This window comes from Pogoniulus pusillus, chromosome 11, assembly GCF_015220805.1.
Source record: "Pogoniulus pusillus isolate bPogPus1 chromosome 11, bPogPus1.pri, whole genome shotgun sequence".
Taxonomy (NCBI): Eukaryota; Metazoa; Chordata; class Aves; order Piciformes; family Lybiidae; genus Pogoniulus; species Pogoniulus pusillus.
The window spans coordinates 23,896,427-23,918,157 of NC_087274.1; the positions used below are offsets into that span (position 1 = coordinate 23,896,427).

Consider the following 21,731-nt stretch of genomic DNA (forward strand, 5'->3'; position numbering starts at 1 on the left):
CTTTTGCATTTTGCTAACCTACTAGCAGCTTTCTGTAGTTGTAAAGCACAAGTGAGGCATACAAGGTTTATTCATGATCACTTTGTCAGAAGTCCCAGTGAATAGCAACATGGCTTGTGTAGTCAAGCTTCAGAAGGGTAAAAGATCCAGCAGCTGGAACTGAGAAATAACCACAGGACAGCCAAGTCTAAAATGCAGCATTCAACACACCATAATCTTGTAAAATCTGGCAAAATCTCTAGTCTTTGAAGTTGGTGCCTTAACTCTCTTTTACTAGTAGAGAATAATATAAAGCCACTCTTTTGGAGCCTCATCTGAAAGCTGGGATCCCTGGGCACTGGATGCTGTAGAGTAGAAAATTATATGAAGTACTGAAAGACATACTCCGAACACATAATCTCTCAAAAGCAAATTAGCAATAGAAAGTGCTAGAAAGATTTCCTGGATTTTAGGCATACACACTGGGGCTTCATGCATTGATGACAGACTTGAACTTCCCATTAATCCACAGCTCCTCACTGGCAGTGGAAGATGGTCTACAAAGCACCTGACACCACAGCTTCAATTTGTCTGCTCCACATCTGGTAAATTTGGGCTAGAAGACAGAAAGGCCAATACTAGGAAAACTGGAGATTCCTTCAACATCTTTCATTAAGACCACTTGGAAATCCATGCCTCAGAATATGACAGACTAGAGTGCATAGGGCGAGAGCCTTCCTGAAAATGCTCTAATGCAGAGCCCAGACTTTGGACTATAATGTAGACAGATGGTTTACTTGCATAATCATGGAAACATTAAATGTTCTGGATTGGGAGACCCTTAGAAGTCATCTAGTCCAATCCTCTTGCATGGAACTGGGACATCTTTAACCACATCAGGTTAGTAACTGCTGCTTTCACGTTTATAGCTCAAATAAATTCTAGGTGCTTGATACTTGCTTCAAATCTATTGCCTGGAACAAAAATATGTCTCTCTGCATCCAAAACACGCTCTCTTAAGGAATATTCCTTTCTTCATTCCATTTACATACATACCATTAATTTGGAGTGCTGCTTTCCAAGCATTTTGTTCCCAGCCTCTTGTTTAAGACGGTCTAACTCTGAGAGAGTCTGGGTCAAATGAGCTTTGACTTCTTCATATCTTGTTTCAGCAAAGCCAAGTTCTCTGTACCACTTCTGGGCCTAATGGGAAGTATAAAAAAACAGAATTATTGAATGTAATCAGTCTGGTAGTGGTATCAATTTTCAATACCAGTTTACAACCATGGACTTGAGTCTAATCTCCATGTCACAAGTTTTAAATTGCTGTAAATTGGTTAAAATAAATGGAATTACACAATACACTACAATCTTATTAGAAGAAATGACTGAGATGCTTCATGTAATCCTGAGAGAAATATCCAGCTAGAGCTATGCAGAAAAATTGATTAATTTTTTAGCTGATTTCTAAATTTGAAGACAATTTGGGACAGAAATAGCAGCCATGAGTATGCTCACAGTTTCAGAGATTACATCTTTGAAAGCCCTCAGAGCAAATGGAAAGTAAGATTGTGTCACCTAGGGATAAAAAAAAAAGTCTTCCTGAGAAAAGTAAAAAATGAAAAATGCAAAGGCAAAAAAAAACCCCAAAACATCCCAAGCCACTTCTATATATATTTTTTCTAGGATGCATTTTTTTCCACCTATACAGATCAGCTGTAGTTGGGAGGAGTATTACCACAAAGCAACCACTCAGTAGCTCAGCTGGTTTCTTACCAGCAAGCTCTTACCCTTGTATGACAAATTATTTCTTCTTCTTTGCGAAAACAAAAGCTTCATGTCCTTTTAAGTAAACTGAGGAAAGCATTGCAACTTGCTTGTAGCATATAAAAGGATTGATTAGAAGGATCCAAGTTAATCAGATTTTAAAAGAATAATAAAATTATTTCTTTATGTTCAAACTACAGTGTCAGAAGTCCTTATCTAACTATCCATCACTCATCCAAATACACCCCTTCATTCCATCTGCCTCACCTGAAATCTGAGAAGTCTTGGAAAAGTAGAACCATTTTGCACACCCTTCACATGTATAATGCTACTGCTCTTTTATGTGTTCATCACTTCTTACTACCAATAGTTTTCTCCACAGTGAGTCTCAGCAATGCCTGTGGTTGCATGAAACAACCCCACAAATATGTATTTGTCATAAAAGGAATACCTTCTGCTTAGATAAGCAGAGAGTGGAGATTGTTCAATAAAGAAACAGGAATGTGAAAGCTAACACATTCAGAAAGGTGCAACATTGAAAGCTTCCTTGGTGTCAAACCTGCAAATTTATTTTACACAGACTCAGAACTAGCCATCCACAGAAGTCTCCATGCAAGTGTTGTTGGACTTCATGTTTACTGCATAGACAGCAAGAGAGGGCAGTGTTCATGTTTTACATCATCAATGAAGAAAGTGAGACCCTTTGACAATGTCAATTTTTGCCTCTCATTAAAAAAAACCACTTTAAATTCAGGTTTGCCATATTCCTTAGTGCTTCTACTTCATTTGACTCCTCATTCGTAGTGATGGGGAGGAAAGCAGCATGTCCAGAGATGTCTACAGCAGACAGCTCATTTGGTGTGTCTTTATTAAGCACTCAGCTACTGTCAGTGCCCCGGAGAAATGCAGCTTCACTGGTCAACCACCAATGACTCTGCAATTCATCTCTGAGCTGAAAGATCAAAGAGGTATGTCTTGGTTCAGCAGATCAGAGACTTCCCTGGTGTGTAAATGTGTTAAATTCTGGCAGAAAGAAGAACAGACATGTCAGGACATGTAACAGCCTTTTTTTTTTTTTTCCTCCTCAGAATTCGATCAGAGAATGAAGTTACCTCTTTTTTTGATTTTTCTAATTCATTTTCCTGTATTTTCAGATCCTCTTTTGCCTTTTCCACTTGCTCTTTCATCACATCATAGCTTTCAGACATGCTGCCCTGGATACACAACAGAAAGATGTGACTCCTTTCATTCATAGCAAATGGCACACAGGTTTTCACAGGACAACACATATTCCCCCATCCCTCTCAATTACCAAAAGCATTCCTAGAAACTCAAAGTATCAGAGATAAATATTTCCCTATATGTTTTTCTCAGTGAAGTAATAATTCTGCTTTCACAAGGACACAATGTTCTCCATAGCAATTCACTGTACTGTAAGATTCATAACTATGGAGGAAAAACATGGATGAGAAATTCACTATAAGTAATCTTATGATTAGGTGTATGTTTCACTAAAAGCAAAACACTTTAAAACAGAGACCTATCAGAATAAAAATCAGTGAGTGAACCAGGCACAAATCCAGTCTGGGTGCAGAGTGGGCAGAGAGTACCTGGATGTATTGTTTGATGAGAAGCTCACCACAAGCTGACAGTGGACTCATGCAATCCAAAAGGCTTGCTTCAAGAGGAGTGTGGCCAGCAGGCCAAGAGAGATGATTCTGCCCTTTTTCTCTGCTCTGGTGAAACCCCACTCTGAATACTGCATCCAGTTCTGGTGTTCCCATCAAAAGAAGCACACAGAGCTGTTGGAGTGAGCCCAGAGGAGAGCCACAAATGTGATCCAAGTGCTGAAGCACCTCTGCCATGAGGAGAGGCTGACAGAACTGGGGTTGTTCAGTCTAGAGAAGACCTTAGAGATGTTTTCCAATACTTGAAGTGATCCTACAGGAAGGCTGGAGAAGGATGTTTCATAAGAGTGTCTAGCAATAGGACAAAGTGGAATAGTTTTAAACTGAGGGAGAATAGGTTTAGACTGATCTTGGGAAGAAATTCTTCAGTACAAGAGTGGTGAGACTCTGGAATAGGCTACCCAGGGAGATTGTGGCTGCTTCCTTCCTGGAGGTGTTCAAGGCCAGGTTGAATGAGGTCTTTAGCAGACAGTCTGCAGACCTGTCCATGGTGGGGAGGTTGGAGCAGGTGATCTCTAAGGTCTCTTCCAACCTAAGCCATTCTAGGATCCCATGATTCTATCAACATATCACAGAATGTTAGGGGTTGGATTTACAGCAAGACATGAGTGCCTCAACATTATGACAAAAGCTTGTGGAAATTAATTTGCTCTACCAGAAGCTCTTACTCTTGCAATAAGATTATTTTAGCAGTTCCTGAACAATGCATTATTTTAAAGTATTATTTTAAAACACGTAGCTTCTGGTATTAGTAAAATTCTCTAATACAACATTGAAAAAAAAGCAGCTCTGGCATTTTGCTTTCTATTTCAAAGTCAATTTTAGCAATTCAGATATCCAACACATGGGAGATTAGAGAATCACAGAATGTCAGGGGCTGGAAGGGATCTCGAAAGCTTACCCAGTCCAACTCCCCTGCCAGAGCAGATAACACAGGAACGTGTCCAGGTGGGCTTTGAATACCTCCAGAGAGGCATACTCCACAGTGCCCCTGGGCAGCCTATTCCAGTGTTCCGCCACCCTCACAGGGAAAAAAATCCTCCACATGTTTAAACGAAACTTTCTATGCTTCAGCTTCCACCCATTGCTCCTTGTCCGGTCGTTGGGCATCCCTGAGCAGAGCCTGGCTCCATCCTCCTGGCACTCACCTGTTACATAGTTATAAACATTACATTTCCCACATTACAAAGTTAATATAGCTTTGTCCTCCAAATGACATTAACACCTCACACTTTCTTTAAAAGATCCTGATTGATAATACCAACAAGAAATGTTATTTACCTCTTTTTTAGGGAAATAGTTTGAAGGGTCTGTAATGAGAATTTCTTCAGTCTGAGTTTCACTACATGCTGTTTCAGCTCTCTCTGATTTGAGACTGTGTTGTTGGCTTTCTTCTTTTAGTTTTACTATATTTTCCTTTGTTCCCAAACTTTTCTCCTTTCTCAGCTCTTCATAGCTGAAACCCAAAGAAGTTAGGAGCTCTTTCAATGTATTATTTTCTAAAATATAGTTTGCATTTGCTTTCTGCAATTCATCCAGCTGTTCTGAAGCTTGCTTCTTGATTCTCTCCATTTCTCTTTTCAGTACACTTTTTTCCTCCTGTAAATCAGAGATAGTTTGATAACAACTGGTTTTGCATTCTTCAAGTTCTGAAACCAAGGTCTTGTATTTTTTCTGTTCACATTTTATCTCTGTCAAATATCCCAACAAAGCTTCTTTCTCACTTTCTAAAAGAGTTATTCTTTGTATATTTCCCTCTCTCTCTTGTAGTAATTCATTATATTTTGATACATAGTTCTCCTTGTCTTGTAATAATTTATCTATTTCCTCAAAGCATCTACTTCTTTCTTCTTTCAGGTCAGAAAGCAGCTGGAAATATCTTGTCTTCCTTCCATCCAGGGATAAGAGACTTTTGGAAAGTTTATTTGATGCAATTGTCAATGAGTCTTCTTTAGAATTCCTATTTTTCTCTTCAATAGATAAGAGGATCTTTGAGAAGGTTTCAACAAAATGTATTCCTGGGCTCGTGGTGTTTTCTTCTGATAAGTTATTATAACATCCACCAGCAGCTTCTTTCTCATTCAGTAAGTTCTGGAATGAAACAATGTTAGCTTCATCTATTGCTAGAAGGTACTGAATATATGCATCTATCTCCTCTTGCAGTGCACTCATCAGCTGAGCACATCTCTCATTCTCTTGTTGTAACACACAGACTTTTCTGGAGTAATTTTCATTCTCCTGCATCAGTAGAAATATCCTCTGAGAACACACAGCCACCACTTTTTCCAGTGCATGTATTTGCACATTATGTTCACTACCAGCTTCCAGTGGGGACAGATGACAGAAACACTCATACAAACTGCTCCCTGACAGCTGCATTTTGGTTAAGCACACAGCCCTCTCCTGCGTAGGAGACAATACGTTCAGCAGATACCCCTCTTCCTCTGACCAAAACAACCTGGCACAGCATGCAAATTGCACGTTTTCAATAGCTCTTCTTTCAGATGTGGAATTCTTCTCCTTCCTTTCATACAGTTTCAGGGTTTGTCCAGAATCCTTTTCTTTCATGCTGATATTTCTGGAAAAGTTTGCTTGGTGAGCTGGTTTCTGAGGTTGCTCTCCTTTCTCCTCCATTTTGATGATGTCTTCTCTACCTTCTACTCTATCCACATCAGAAATGCAAATTTCTGAGAGGTCTTGTTCTTTCTCCTTTAGTTTAGAGCTGCTTTCAAAATGCTTCTTTGCATCTTTAAAATCAACAGATAAGTTTTGAACATCCTGTGAGCTATCTAGACTGGTTTTGGCTTCTATTCTTTGACTCCCAGGCCCAGTCAGTTCACTTGTATTTAAGAATTTAGACCTTTCCTCAGGAATACAGGTTGCCTGTTGTGGTTGGGCTTCCTCATTCTGTATTCCTCCTCCTTTAGCTCTCCCTTTAACATTTTTGCGGTGATACTTTCCATCATCAACAACTTTATCCAGACATTTATTCTCAGTTATGCTTTTTGGCAGAATTTTCTTGTTTTCCCAATGCTTTCCCACATTGCATTTTTCTAGAGATGATGTGAAGATTTCAGTCACAGTGCCAGACATCTTTCCATGAAGGAGCCCAAAAGCCTTGTCAGAAAATCCTCCTTCTGCAACAGGGCAGAGGCCGTCAGAGCAGAGAGTGGTATTTCCTTCACTTGAATCCAGACTCCTCACTTCCTTCACTGTGGTGACAGCTGATATATGATAGCTTTCAGGTTCTAATAAAGTAAGTTGGAGCTTCTTTCTCATTAAAGCTTCAACCACAGAAACAGGGAATGTCTTAGCTGGTAGATTTACAGGTTGATCCCTCAAGACAGTAAAGTTTTCTTCATCTGTGGTTTCTCTACTTGCCTCATCATTAGCTAACTTAGAGCAAGGGAGAAGCAGTCTTGGCGCACAGTAACTTGGAGCACATCTGAACAAAGTGAGATTATCTTCTGAAGTACCTGTTCTCTTTGTTCCAGGGGTGACCTGACAATAGCAAAACAGAAATGTTTCAAACTGAAAACATTCTGCATTGGTAATCATAATTTATTTTCCCTTCAGCTGTAAAACACTCAATTACAGACACACGAGCAAAGAATATTTCCATATAAAGAGTTTTCAAATGATTTAAAGAATTGCAGTGGCAGAAATTATACCAATAAGGTACAAATATACACCTGTAATCATGGTGAATAACACCTTCAGTAGCTATGATTTAAAGCTATTTTTATATTCATCTTTAATTATACCAGCCCTTCATTTTATCTCAGAATCCAGAGGCAGAGAAAGGTACACAAAATGAAATAGAAGATATAATGCTTGGATGCCAGGAACATCATACTGTGAATTCAAGATCCTGTCTGTCACATGAAAGCTGTAGAAAGGGACATCACTTGGTGTTTCATACTTCTCCTTCAGCAACAGCTACAACAGACCCTAACCTTCACAACTGAAAGCTGTCACATCTGAAATCAAGACACAGCCCCATAGAATCACCTGTATTTTTATCCATTTTTCATTGAGACATAGGCTGCAGTTGGAATACTGGAGACAGGATCCCAAAACCAAGTCTGGAAACTCAAGTTTCTGATGAGATTTCTGTGACTACACCTCTCTGTGAGCTCCACTTCACCTCTACAGAAGCAGAATAAAACACCTACCTGAACCCAGTATTCTCACATGAAGACACAATGATGACCAAGGCTAGTTTTCAAGAATAGCTGGTGTGCTTGGCATTTGAATGAGGTTGCATATATTGAGCAATCTCATCCAGTGCATGCTTCACAGGATCTGCTAAGCCTATCTTCACACACTACATTTTTTCCTGTCTGTGAAACAGGCAAATGATACAGTTTCCCCTTTCACTAAAAAAAATCATACATAAGCAGCTTTCCAGAAATGTAGCAGTAGGAAAATCTTTCTTCTGTTGCATAAAATGTCTCTTTTTTATAGCTGTTGAGGCAGTATGATGAGCTCAAATAAGATTTTACTTGTTACTCTTCTGGCTTGAATACCACAACATCAAGGTAATGAGATTAGGAAATTTCATTTCAAGAGGTGCTACTAAAACACAAGGGGGAAAAGCCTTCTTCAGTTTTACAGTACAACAGCAGATGTCTCCCTTCTCCTTTTATCATAGATATTGATTATTTCCCCTCTCCTTCCCCATTATCTCATACCATTTTCTAGTAGAAAAATTCAAGTGATTTAGTAGCAATACAAAAAGAGGAGGCAGAATGCACAAATTTGATGCAACTGGTACTGTACACAGCATTCAAGGAATGCAAGCTTCTGTGAAGCAGACCACAGTAAACCATTTTAACACAAATTATATATACCCTAGACTGGGTAATTCAGACTAAGCAACCTTCTACAACAACACAGCTCTAGATTCATATGTAGAAATGAGTGCAAAATGATAAAGGAAAAACAAAATAACTTTTTTTAAGGCTACTGCATATAACACTCATGTTTTAGGAGGACTGTTCTTACCTCTCTCTTCTCACAGGTAATTGGAGACAGAACAAAGAGGAATGGCCTCAAGCTGAGGCTGGGTAGGTTTAGATTGGACATTAGGAAAATTTTTTTCATGGAGAGAGTGGTCAGGCACTGGAATGAGCTGTCCAGCGAGGTGGTGGAATCACCACCCCTGGTTGTGCTTAAGGGTCATTTGGATGTGGTGCTTAGGGATATCGTTTAAAGTGAATCTTGTTGAATAGGGTTATAGGTTGGACTTGGTGATCCCAAGGGTCTTTTCCAACATGGATGTTTCTGTGATTCTGTGACTTTTTGGATTGATCCCAGGCAAACAGTCAGTCAATATATCCTGCCTTCCCATCTGCATATAGCATTTTCTCCTTTTCTCAGTTTTCTCAAACCAATAGTAATTCTCCACTACTTCTCTGGCTTTGAAAGCCACCTCAGGGCAGCTGCATAGACACATGCAGTGAGACACAGCTTCTGAGTTCTCCACAAAGGTCACCCATGTGCCACCACTTACTGCAGGAGGATCTTACCATTTTCTCTCTCACACACAAAATAAATTCCTGCAGATCACTACTTTGGGGCTGTAGAGCCACTAATAGTGCACATCCACCATGTCTGCAAAGATGCATTCAACTTCCAGGTTACAAACTTCAAGCTTTTATGGACAAAAGACCCTCTTCACCTTCTCTCAGTTCTGGAAGTATTCACAATCTTATAGTACTCCTGTATTAAAGAGTTTTGTTCCTGCCCATTCTCTCTTTGTTAACTGCAGCTAAAATCAAGAGAATTGTGGGGAAGTCAGGTCACAATCTGAATGAGGTGGCTGATCATCAGGCTTAGCTGATTTCACTTTAACAAATGCTCAGAATAAAGATAGCCTCCACCTCAGTGGCTATAGAATAAAATTTTGTTTGAGTTCTTTCTGTGAAAAGACTTGCTCTTTGTCAGCAAAATGAATTGGCAGAAGCTGAATGCCATATTACAGCACATGCAAAACTTTCCCATGCAATGTTGGAGTGCTTGAAGCAAACAAGTCTTTATTCAGTGTAAACAGGGCATACCACAACGCTGTGGAGCTGCAAACCACTGGGTGTTTCAACTCATTCCCAGTCAGGACTATTGTGCCCATCTTCCCTTTGCTACCGCCATCCAGAAAAACCTCACAGACAAAGCTTATTGTCGTCTGTGCTTCGTTTTCTTCATCACTTGGGCATGAACAACATGTGAAAACTCACCCATCCATAAATACACTGCTCCACTGAATGATGTCCAGGGCACAGAGGTCTCAGAAGTTCTTCTGGGCTCTACTTCTAGTTCCAACTGAGACCTTTTCCTTGAATATGTCACTTAAAAAACTTAAGGAAATGAGATATGTGAAGAGTCCTCAATGTGCACTTCATAAAAGCACTGATACAATGAAGCTCCAGTTACTGATTCCAGTGGGTGTGAATTAGACACTGTCAAGTACTAAAGCACCCACAGAAGTAAATGAAAAGCATACAGGAAGGAAGAAGGCTCACACTTGCATCCTGATTGCACGTCTAGTGACAAGTGTAATCCAAGCTGATATAAAGAGAAATAAGTAATTGTATTTTGCCTTATTTCTACTTACCTGCTCAAGGCCGTTACCTTCATTCTCTAATCTTTTATGTCCTGAGTCCTTCTCTTTCCTCTTTTTCAACTTCTCCTTACTGTGATCTTTTAACATCCTATTTTCATCCAAAAGTTCTTCCACTTTCTCATGTAGTTTGATTTCAGACAATTTCAGAGCACACACACGATGGCAGGATTCTTCCAATTGCCTTCTGAGAAAGTCTTCAGTGTCCTGAGAGCACTGGAGTTCAGTCAGCAGGTCTGCCTGTTCTCTTCTGTTGTCGTCTTCTTTTTCCCTTAAGAACTTCAGATTTTGGTGAAATGCTTCAAGGTGGCTTTTCATGTCGTGCTCCATGTTTTGAATGCAAGTTTTCAGTTCCATCACCTCTATGTCATAGTGTTTATTCCGAGTCCCACTGAATGCTGATTCCAGCTTCTGCTGAAGATGCTGTACCATTCCCTCTTCGATCTCAGATGTCAAAAGAGCAGTATGGGCACTAAGGTCTAGGACTTGCTTTTCCAGCCTAGATACCTCACCCTGGAGGTAGCACTCTCTTTTTCTCAGCACTGCTGTCTGTTGTCTCTGCCTCTGTTTGTAGTGCTCAAAATACTCCGATTGGCTTTTGATTTCATCTTCTTTTGTCTTCAGCTGCTCCTGAAGCCAGCGTAATTTTTGCTTTTGCTTCTTCTCTGACTGTTCTTGGTTGTCAACCTGTAATTTGAGTGAGTTAAAAGGTTAATATCTTAACACTAAATCTCTTCTTCTGCTAATTTTTTTCTCAAATTTGCAAACACTATGCCCTTTTTTTCTGAAAACTTGAGAATGATGTAAGCAGAAATTTTTGAGGCCATTAAAATCCTGCATTTAAATAAAAAATGACCTATTGTTCCATCATTTCAGTCATCACTGAAACATCTCAGTAGGAAACAAACCAAGCAACCACAAATTCACCCATGTCTGCTACTGCATAAAATGCAAGAGATTCTTAAACACTTTCTTTTGCATATTCTACCCTTCAAATGAAATTAAAAGCAACTTTTGAACTGGAATTCATATAACCTACTTTGAACTACACAGTAACTGGTCCTTAACACTAGCAGTAAGTGTGGCATCAAGATGTCCCAGGCAGAGGAGCTGTATCACAGAATGTCAGGGGTTGGAAGGGACCCAAATAGATCATTGAGTCCAACCCCCCTCCCAAAGCAGGACCACACAATCTAGCTCAAGTCACAGAGGAATGCATTCAGACAAGTCTTGAAAGTCTCCAGAGAAGGAGGCCCCACAGCTTCTCTGGGGAGCCTGTTCCAGTGCTCTGGGACGCTTACAGTAAAGAAGTTCCCCCTTGTGTTGAGGTGGAACCTCCTGTGCTGCAGCTTCCACCAATTGCTCCTTGTCCTATCCCAGGAAGCAAGTGAGCAGAGTCTGTCCCCTCCCCTCCTGACCCCCAGCCCTCAGATATTTATAAATATTTATTAAGTCCCTTCCCAGTCTTCTCTTCTTCAGACTAAAAAGCCCCTGGTCCCTCAGCCTCTTCTCATCAGGCAGTGCTCCAGTCCCCTATTCATCCTCATAGTCCTCTGCTGGACCCTCTCCAGCAAATTCCTGTCCCTCTTAAACTGGGGAGCCCAAAATTGAACACAGTACTCGAGATGAAGTCTCACCAGCTGTAGTTCTGTTACACAAAACAGAGCACACACCTCCCAGAGATGAAGCTTTTCCTCTTTGCCCTTCACCGTACCTGTCATCTGCCAGTTCCTTTCATGACCACTTTTGTGAAAAAGAAGACAGGAACAGATGACTTCTGAATAAGTTTGAGAGACTTCGATATTTCCCTTTGCATCAAAGCATGTTTGAACACAGAAGACATACAGAGGTGAAAGGTGTCAATGAAAGACAGGGGACGCTTTCATGGTCCACATGCTGCCCTTCTTTCAAGTGATGTAAGAGTTGCTAGTATCATAGGGCTATTGTAGCAACTTTAAAGCAAGCCTGAAGGCACAGGGACATTACTGTATTCCTTCAAGGACTTTTTAAGGTCAGTCTTTTTGGTCTTTGATACTTCCGAGTCCAAGGGATTCACCAACAAGGACAGGAGGAACACTAGGCTGAAGTGTTATGTGGCCAAGTAGATGTGAGATGCTCTGGGTGGTTACCTATGGATGAGAATATATGTACATTTGTTTCCTGGTCTTGGAAAGTACACTTCACTATTAATTAAAAAAAGCAAAAAACTATGAAACATTCTTCATTCTTATGTGTCTTATCACATGGTATTAGTGTCCTCTCAGAGTATTCAGCTTGGAGCTAAAAGGCTCAGAAAATGAGAGTGTATCTTGTGATAAATAGAATCAGAAGGCATAATCTCTCTTGTCCTATCCCTGCAGGTGTTCAAGGCCAGGTTGGATGGGACTTTGAGCAGCCTGGTCTAGTGGAAAATGTCCTTACCCATGGCTGGAGTATTGGAACTTGATAGCCTTGAATATCCCTTCCAACCCAAACCACTCTGTGATTCTACGATTACCACAAAGAGAAGCTAAACTAGGCCATTTGAAACAATATCCTCCTCACCAAGTTGATCAAGTCCTCCTGGATGTCTCGCAGTTTCCCTTTGACACACACATTTGCACTTTCAATCTGCTGCAACTTCACATCAAGTTGGTCAGTCATCACAAGGAGTGCTTTGTGTGACAGCTCCAGCTCTTTCATCCTGTCATAGCGAGAACCAAGATATTTGCTAAGTAAATACCACACAGTACAGTTCCAGATGGACAAGCAGTCATCAGCAATGCATTGGTTTACCTTTATTTTTCCATTTTCTCCCAATAATAAAACTGTAACAATTGTTAATCACTAATAACAACACTTAACAAGTCCATTGGAGTTTACATACTACACTGGATAGTCAAACCTCTTAAAGACAAAGGTCTATGCTTATTCTCTCTGCTGGATTAATATGAAAACCATAAACACATTTACAAAGCTAATGTTCACTGAAGTTTGCCATGCTACAGCAAACAACAACTTACCACACAGAACCACTACACCTTGGCCTCTACATTTACCTGATCATAGGATTTTGCTAGGTTCACAGTTAGCAAATTCACATTTTATGTTTCCCATCAAAATCAAGATTACAGGAAACCTGTGAGTAACTATTTGTTATATTGAGTGTCTACAAAGTGGATGTTGACAAATTGCACCTGTTTTCTGAAACAAAGAATACTTTGCAATTCTAAAGGAACTCCTGACTTGAAAGGGAAGGGATATGTTTTAAAGCAGAATTTACACCTTGTGAATATATAAGAATGAACCATCCTGAGAAAGCTGTCTAGTTACTGCAACAAGACTTTAGACCATACTAAAAGTCTAATTTAAAACATAAAACCAAGAATTGAATCTGCATTTCTACTTTGGCAGCTACACAGAACACACATATGCATCTAACCAGGCACCCTAAAAAACACAGAAGGTCTTTCTTTTTGCTAGCTCTACCTGTATCATTTGCTAGCCAGTACTTGCCACATCATTTTAATATTGAATGCAAAAAAAAAAGGCCTTTTATTTACCTCTTACTTAGGACAGAACCCGACTCCATGTAGTTCTCCAGAACACCTTTCAGGTTTTGCTCCAACTTTTCCAGCTCTTTTATTCTGAGGTTCAAATTCGCTTCTCCAGCACCACTTACTTGTTCATCAGGTATGTCTGCATCTGCTAGTTCCTGGAAATTCCAGGAAGCATCGATTTTAACACTGAAATTCAAGATGTTTCCTTCATTACTGGGAATTTTAATATGGTAACAAAATTCTTGTGTTCTCCCAGAGGAAGGATTCATGATGAACCCCTCTCCAACAAATTTTTTAGCTTCTCAATGTACTACAGTTTAAGCATGCAGTAAGAGTCCAAGCCTCTGAAGATCACATGAACAGTCCTCGATTCTAAGCACATATATTATTTATGAGAGAGTCTCATTTCATTAGCCCCAAGGTAATTCAGCATGTATGAAAAGAGTTGCAGTTCACAACATGAGACCCCCATAAAAGATTCAATTAGGCTTATTCATGAAGGAATTATGCATGGAATGTTTCAAAAGAGGGCAGTTTTCTGCTAAATAGAGGAGTTCACAAAACTGAGTATGTTTATCACAGAAAAAAATAATCTGACTTATTTTGGAAAGAGGTATGATAATTTTCTTGCTTCCAGACAGAAGATTAGGAAAGGATATTTGCTATTCAAAAGGCAATCTCTGACTATTCCAGGGACACATTTAGTCTATTTAACAGGTATTTCATAATTTTTCATTTGGTATTTTACTTAAAAGTCAGCTTCCCCTCTACCAGGTTATGAAACAATGGCTAAAAAGAACTTTGAAATGTGAGCTCTGGGAGGTAAGTTTGGTTCTTGTCTTTTGCCTCTTTTAGTAACAGCACTAACAGTTCTTCAGCCTGCAGATCACTTTCATTCACAGACGCTCTTTTCAGGAAGTACAGTCCTGTAACTGCCTTCTGTGAAACGCCTTTGCTTTTGCTAGATTTGCATTGATTTGGAACTGGATCTGTGGGAAGTCAACCACTGAGGTTGGACCTATTCTCCAGGAAATAATGCAACTAATTCTGCTCTGTTCTCTGGATTTTGTCAGCGGTTTTTTGTTTGTTTGGGGTTTTTGGGGGGTATTTTGTGGTTTGGGGTTGTGAGGGTTTTTGGTCGTGCTTTTTTAGGGGGGAGTTTGTTGTTTGTTTGGGGTTTTGTGCTGGTTTTTTTGTTTGTTTGGTTGGTTTTTTTTTTTAACAAATGCTGTGAATCTACACAACAAAGAAGAAGAAAGCAACTACAAACCCACTAATCCTGCTACCTCATCACAAAATCAAATCACAAATACCAGGGAAAACGCCACCCAAATCAGCCGGTTTCTTTGAGAAAATGGTCACATGTGAATGACAATGTAACCAAACAGATTAAAGCATAAGAAAACGAAGCTGTTCATACACCTGATTTTAACATGGCCAGGTCCTGTCTCTGCAGCATGCTTACCGTCACAGCCATATGCTCTGACCGTCCTGTGATTGTGCTTTTGGTTCTGGTTCCAAAGCTGTGATGCGCAAAGCTATGTTTACGAGAAGAAAGTTCTCCTTTACCAAGTGAATCACGCTTTCCAATTTCCACTCCTTCATTAGCACCTAGTTATCTCAAGCTCTGTTTATCTCCTGTTGTGGTCCTGCTCTTCAGAGAAATGCCAAAAGTCTTCTGTCTGCAGCGAAGACCTCATTTTTCCACATTCTGCCATCACACTGCTAAAAGTTTTAACTAAAACATGAAAAATCTCTACTTGAAAACACCTTCTTTAAATGCTTTTTCCTTTTAAACAAGACATTGTGAGCAACATTCTTCTGTGGATTGAGATTCCAAACTGTCACAATCCTTGTTTCCAATTTCAGATGTGCTTTGTGCCAGGAAACAGGGTCATTCAAACTCTCACAAGAGCCACAGCTTGTTGTATCTGACTGAATTAATCCCGTGGAGTACCTCATCTCCTTCAGCAGGTAAATGATCTCGCCTGGTGATGCTTTGTGAAGAGTACATCTTAATTCAGAGCCTAAAAATTATCTGAGAAAACTGGGATGTTTTTGGAGGCTGGTTTCTGCACCTTCAACAGTAAGATATTCAGTTGCTACGACAAGTTTTTTCCTCAGCTGTCTTTGTGCTGCCTTGGTTGCTCTTCACCTTATGTTATTTTTTTCAGTCATAATTTCCACTTTGTTTGATGTATTATCACAATCATATTTTTCCACTCTGTGCTCCTGTTCATGCTCAGTGTGTCCATGGGAACAGACTTGTTGCTTTCTAGCTTTCTAGCCCTTTTAACACAAAAAATTATTTTCAAGAACATGTGAAGGAGAAGAAAGATATCTTTACCTTTTAATCTTGTGCTCTTAGTATTTTTAGCTTGAACTGACATCCCAGAAACGCTTAAAATTGTCTGTTTCTTTATGTTGCCTTTCCAGCTCTGAAATTATTTGCCTTTCCTTCTTTGAAAAAAACAGCCTAATCTTTCTAGACTTTTCTAACCATTTCCCACCTTAAACAACTCCTTTTAACTTTCCAATTTCAGTCTGTGCTTTGTCCAAATTTTTTCTTGCCGTTCAGTTGGTCAACATCATTCCCTGTTCACCATCTCTTCTAGTTGAGGTTGTGCCATTTTTGCTTTCTGGTAGCTATACCTATTTTTCAAAGCTGTTACTCCCTGTGGGTGCCACGATTTACAAATATTAATTTCCAGCTGTTTCTCTGCTCAACTACCTACCCATTTCTTCAATCTCATCTTCTTGAATGGATAACTGAGCACAGCACATCATCGATTGGACTGGATGATATTAAAGGTCTCTTCCAACCTGATTGATTCTATGATTCCTGACCATTTGAGGCCACCTTGGGATATTCCATTCTCTCAGTGCTCTCTTTACAAGTTATTGCCTTGATTTGCAAGAAGGATTTTTTTTTTTTTAAGTACAAAATAATTTCTCCCACACAGCTCTTACCCACTTCAAAGTTTTCTTAGTTCAACCTACCATCTTGCCTTTCTCCAAAACTCATCTCTTCTCCATCTATGGATTTCCACCTCATGAATTAAATAGGATTTTTTTTTTCTGCTTCCAATTTTGAACAGTTTGTTTCCTGTCAGCTATTTACTAAAGAGAACTTATTGTCAAACACTTAACTTTTTAAATATAGATATTAAAAAGGAGATTTTGTGTTTCCTGGGTGAAATGCAAATCACATTTGTTGAAAGCATGCAGTATGGAGACAAAGATCTCAGTACTGTAAGAAAACCATTTGGTAGATAAGAGTTCACATAGCAGCCAGTAATTGCACTTGTATTTTTTCCAGTGTTTGATTGGTGTAAGAGTGTTCTGGTTAGCTTTTTTTTCCCAGTTTTTATGATGTGCTGGTCCTTATTTGATTATCAAATCATTCCAACTTGAAGCTATGTCTTAAAAAAAAAAATCAAAGTATTTTGCAGCTTCAAGTATTCTGCGAACTGTTTTATGGAAAAAAATGCACCAATTTAAAGCTGCTCAATAAATATTCTCTGTAGTTTTGCACGTGGACTCAGCTGTTCACTCCACAGGTTCTTTTAATAGCCTGTATACAGAACAATCAAACAAGAAAAAGAGAAGAATATAAATATGCTGAGCTTTAGATATGTAATATTACTTTAGAAATAAGTGTTGGCATCCAGCCCTAAATTCACAGGCCTCACAATCTCCTTTTGAATGTTTCAAATTAGCTTCAAAACAACAAGAACCAAAATTCATGCAACATTCACATTGCCTCTTAGAAGAGAAATTAGGCTTAATAAGTTATTTCATGGTTTCAAAGACCTCCAGTGAAAGGAATGAAGCCCTTTTTTTAGCATGGGTGGTGATGCTTACAGGGCTTTTTAGAAAACAAAACTGAAAACCAGCACGACAGAAGTTAGCATCCTACAGCAATGCCTGGACATTTAGACAAAGAGTAGCTGCTATACAGAGCTGAAAAGCCCCCACTGGAGTTTGGGTAGTCAGTATCTTAGAGTGCAAAATTATTCTCAGTGACTCTCTGCAGAAGTCTTGAACAGTAATTGAAGGCTTCCAAGCTGGCTTTTATAAGTGACTTCCTCTTGTCCTGGCATCCTGTATACCCAAAAATTCCTCTCCCTCTGTGGTTTGAATGGGGGAGGAAAAGGCACAAAAAGACCTGTTTTCCCCCCCACCCTGCAGGCATGAAGGGGGGGGGAGCAAACGGCCCTCTGGCACGAGGGGTGCCCCGTGCAGTGCCCATGCTGGAGTTGGGCTGGGGATTGGCTGAGGTCTTCATGCCTAGGCAGTGGTAACTCGGCTCTTGGTCTAGGAAGAGTATGAATATTGGGGGACTTCCCACCTTGGGGGTTCCCGCCTTAGAGTTCTCCTCCCTGCCTGCATAGATCCTGCAAGAAAGAGTCCCATGGCGCTCTGAAGGACAAGCTCCTGAGGGACAGGGCCATCTCTGCTTTGGACAGCTTCCACCATTAGCACCCCCTTTATGCAGGCTCAACAGTCCTTTACGATCCTTGGATGGCTTCTGAAAGAGAGCTAGGGGACAAGCATCTGGACTGCCCTTCCTTTCAGCCAGCCTGATTGACCTGTGAGTAAGCATTAATGGCTCAGCCTGATTAATAGTGGGGGATGCTATATCTAATAGCTTAGCCTTTTCCAACTTCTGACTTCCAAAATAGTCAAAATTACCTATGGTATCCTTGTAGATGTTCTCAATCTAACTGAATCTGCTAATTAAAACTAAATTAATTTCTGTATACAGTTTTAGGGGTGGGCTTTTGGGAAAACAAAATTGATTCCCTGCCTCCAGAACACCTCTCATGCCCTTACAGCTTCACAGCATTATGAAGACACTTTTTAAAGCACAGCAAAATCTGAGTTTAAAAAAAAAGAGTACGAAGAAATATAAAGAATACCAACCACACATCTTGGTTCGGTTGTGTCATCAAGGCCACAGAATGAATGCTAGTGAAAAAAACAAAAAAAGGAACAAAAACTATAACATAAGATCAAAAGAAAATGAGGAAAGAAAAGAAAAGAAAAAAAGATGTAAGCTATGCAATATGAAATCCAAGGACATTACAGCAGTTAGTCTTACATCAATATTAATTGAGTCAATCTGAAAGACAGATAGAGGATAACAATCTTACTCTAAAAAGAAGTAACAAGGTACAAAATTCAGTAGTTGATGGTAGCTTTACAAGGGGTAACATTTGTGGATTCTGTCACTTCAGAAATATTAGGCTTGGTTTTGTATCAGTTCAGCTATAAGTTATAATTACACACCTCTGAAAGCTTTCCTAAACCACGATTTACCAAACAAAACTAAATGCAGCTTAAGTGACAGACAACCACTTACGAGAGGGACATGGTGTCTTTAAACAGTGATTGTTTCTCATGTATCAACTCATAGAATAAAACTGATATTTCACATTATTCTTTTCCACAGCCTTTAGAAGTAGGGCAGTTTGCTGAAGAAACTATGTGAGGAAAAATACTCTCATCCTTATGTTCTGATTTGACAGGATTTCACATAAAATTTAACCATGGAATCCATTCCTAAAGGAAAATAAAAAGCCATACTCATGGCATGGTAACTATAAGCAATGTGTCGCTCTTAATTACATCCAGCAATGAGGCTCAGCTATAAACACTGCAGCTCCTTCAAAAGCATGAGACTTGGCTCCAGAAGAAATTACTGGCCTCAGTATCAACAGTATGTAGGCATCAGTCTGCACTCACTGACACACTAAACCTTCAGAAGAACAATGAAGTAGGAGCGTATCATTCACTGATTCTCTGACAACATAATCCTCCTTCAGGCAAATTCAGAATGGGATTTTATCCCACAGGAAAAAAAGTTCAAACATAATACAGACAGAAGCAGGTCTTCCATTCATCCAGGAGCTGAAGGTTAATAGAAAATTGTGAAGCTTTTTTGAGGTCTCCTGCTAATGTAACATTAAGGTAAAGAGAATGTTAATCATTTTAACTCATTATCAGCTTTCTGCTAAGCTCGTGATTAAGCTGTTTCTTTTCCAGTACTTTTCCCCATCCATTCAGCTGACAAACCAGCACAGATCATGCCAACTTCCATTTCCACAATTGGCAATCTGTCTAATTTGATGCCTGCTCTGTAAACTGCAGTGGCAGTGCATTAAGGGTTTATGTTTTGGGAATAGCAACAGCCAGACATTTGGATGTTTTGGAACAGGTGGATAAACACCAATATTTACAATTGTTAACGTCCAGAGGTATCACTTATCCCTCCAGGTTTCCCTGCTTATAGAAGGTGACTAACATCTTAGACATCACTGACTAGGCAGAAACAGCTTCAGGTGTAGAAGTGGTCTTGGCAGAAGAGGGCAAAGGCGGGCAAAGAGCTTTTTAAAGGGTGCATACTGCCTGCAGTTCTCTGGCAACAGGATCTAGGACCACTCACTGTCTTCCTGATGGATGCAGACAGACTAGCTCCAAACAGAGAGTAGCGGGAGTCATCTAAAGTGACAATTAGTGACACCAGCGTCTCATGACCAGCTGGATATCACAGTTCAAAAACTGCAGGATGAGGTACTAGAGAGGGAAGGCAACCACAGTGGGAGCAAAAGTGGTCAAGAAAGCTACTGAGGGAATTGGAGTAGCTGCTGGAATTGCAATAGTCCCAGAGGATGAGATAGGAAGGACTGCCACAAACTAAGAGGAACAGTCAGATTAGTGAAGGGTGAGGAAAGGGCTTTCCAACATCCAAAGAGCTGCTCCACAAAGCCCCTCTCAGTTCTGCAAACCCTATTCACCTCTTCCAGCTCACATCTGGAGTCTCCAAAATCCCTCCTTTTACCTTTTTTTAAAAACCCAACCTCATTCTAATCCCCAAAGAAAAAAGCAATGACCAAAAACTCCACTACTCCATTCAGCCCAGCAGAGCAGGTTTATGTAAGATTAGGTACTTGTATGTGCTGGAGAAAAAGAATCTGATCAGCTGTGACTCATCCTGGGATCTAAGGTTCTGGTTTGGCATAAGTAACACAGCAAAACACTTTACTAGGGCTTACAGAAAGTCCTTTGTCAACCCATGCTCTGTGGAGTAACTTAAACTCGACAGACCAGTGGAAACAAGCCCACAATCCAAGAACCTCACACCATCTCCTGCTTGGGACCACAGTGATTCAAATAGATTTGCTATCTTAAGCCTCCACCAGCTCTTCTCCAAAGGGCAGAAAATTTGGATCCAGGATATTAACTTGACACTTGTTTCTATCTTCAAGTAATAAATACATTTTGTTTGTGGTATTCATCACACATCTCAGTAGCTTCTTTTTTCCATTTTCATCACTTGCAAGTTTTGCAGGTCAGTATTATCCAAAGAGAAGAACAGAGCTAACCCATTCTGTCAGAGATGGATCTTCATGTTGCTTCTTGATCTAAATCACAGCAAATCCTCCTTCTAACCTAATGTCTTTCCAGACCCTGTGACTCCTTTTTGTACTTGCTAGAAAACCCAGGTAGAAAATAATTTTGAGCAGATTAGTGACAGAACTTCATTTCCTGCAGCAATGAGTCAAATTTTATCTTGATTTAAACTAAATTTTGCAATATTAGATTAAGTATTGTTAGTGTCAATGCAACAGGGAAAAATAAATTAGCATGAGAGAGGGGAAAAAAAAAGTGCCCAGGCATTTATTTACCTTTTCCTCAATTTCTTTGAGTTGTCTCTTTTGAAGTTCTATTTTATCTTCTAGTTCTCTAATTCGCTGGAACAGAAAAAGCAAAATAGATATTATTAGATATAATTTGAAAAGCAGATGAATCAAAAAGGTAAGAAATAGATTAAGAGAGCAAATGCCCATTATTAACATGACGCTTGCTTTACAATTATGTTATGCATGTCCACGGTAAAATTGCTCCATGTTTCCATGAACCCGTGCCATTTCCAAGAGGCAGCACATTCAGAACACCCCAGTTACTATGAGGAAGCCTTCTCATCACCGCTCATTAATTGCAGGGGGTTTGTGTATACATAGACAATTCTGAACAGCACCAAAATTCTTAGAAGTTCAACACTTCTTTCTCTGCAACTGCCAGTTTTTCCACTTACCTAGGCTGTCAGCAGATTATAATACTACATTTCATTTT

General features: G+C 39.7%; 1 protein-coding gene across 7 annotated transcripts in view; it reads right to left on the bottom strand.

The window, feature by feature from the left end:
* JAKMIP1 (janus kinase and microtubule interacting protein 1) overlaps positions 1-21,731 on the bottom strand; it is a 182,588-nt gene that overhangs the window by 56,093 nt on the left and 104,764 nt on the right. For 5 of the 7 annotated variants that reach the window (XM_064151468.1, XM_064151464.1, XM_064151465.1 and 2 more), the window contains exons 1-7: positions 15,058-17,118; positions 13,596-13,778; positions 12,598-12,736; positions 10,048-10,740; positions 4,716-6,935; positions 2,859-2,960; positions 1,036-1,182 (exon numbers count right to left, since the gene is read on the bottom strand). In XM_064151468.1, coding sequence (XP_064007538.1) covers positions 1,036-1,182; positions 2,859-2,960; positions 4,716-6,935; positions 10,048-10,740; positions 12,598-12,736; positions 13,596-13,624 — 3,330 coding nt within the window. In that variant the 5' untranslated portion in view covers positions 13,625-13,778; positions 15,058-17,118. Of the gene's footprint in view, positions 1-1,035; positions 1,183-2,858; positions 2,961-4,447; positions 4,583-4,715; positions 6,936-10,047; positions 10,741-12,597; positions 12,737-13,595; positions 13,779-15,057; positions 17,167-18,518; positions 18,564-21,283; positions 21,350-21,731 lie in introns of those variants that run through there. The other 2 variants (XM_064151470.1, XM_064151471.1) reach the window with 2 other exon arrangements.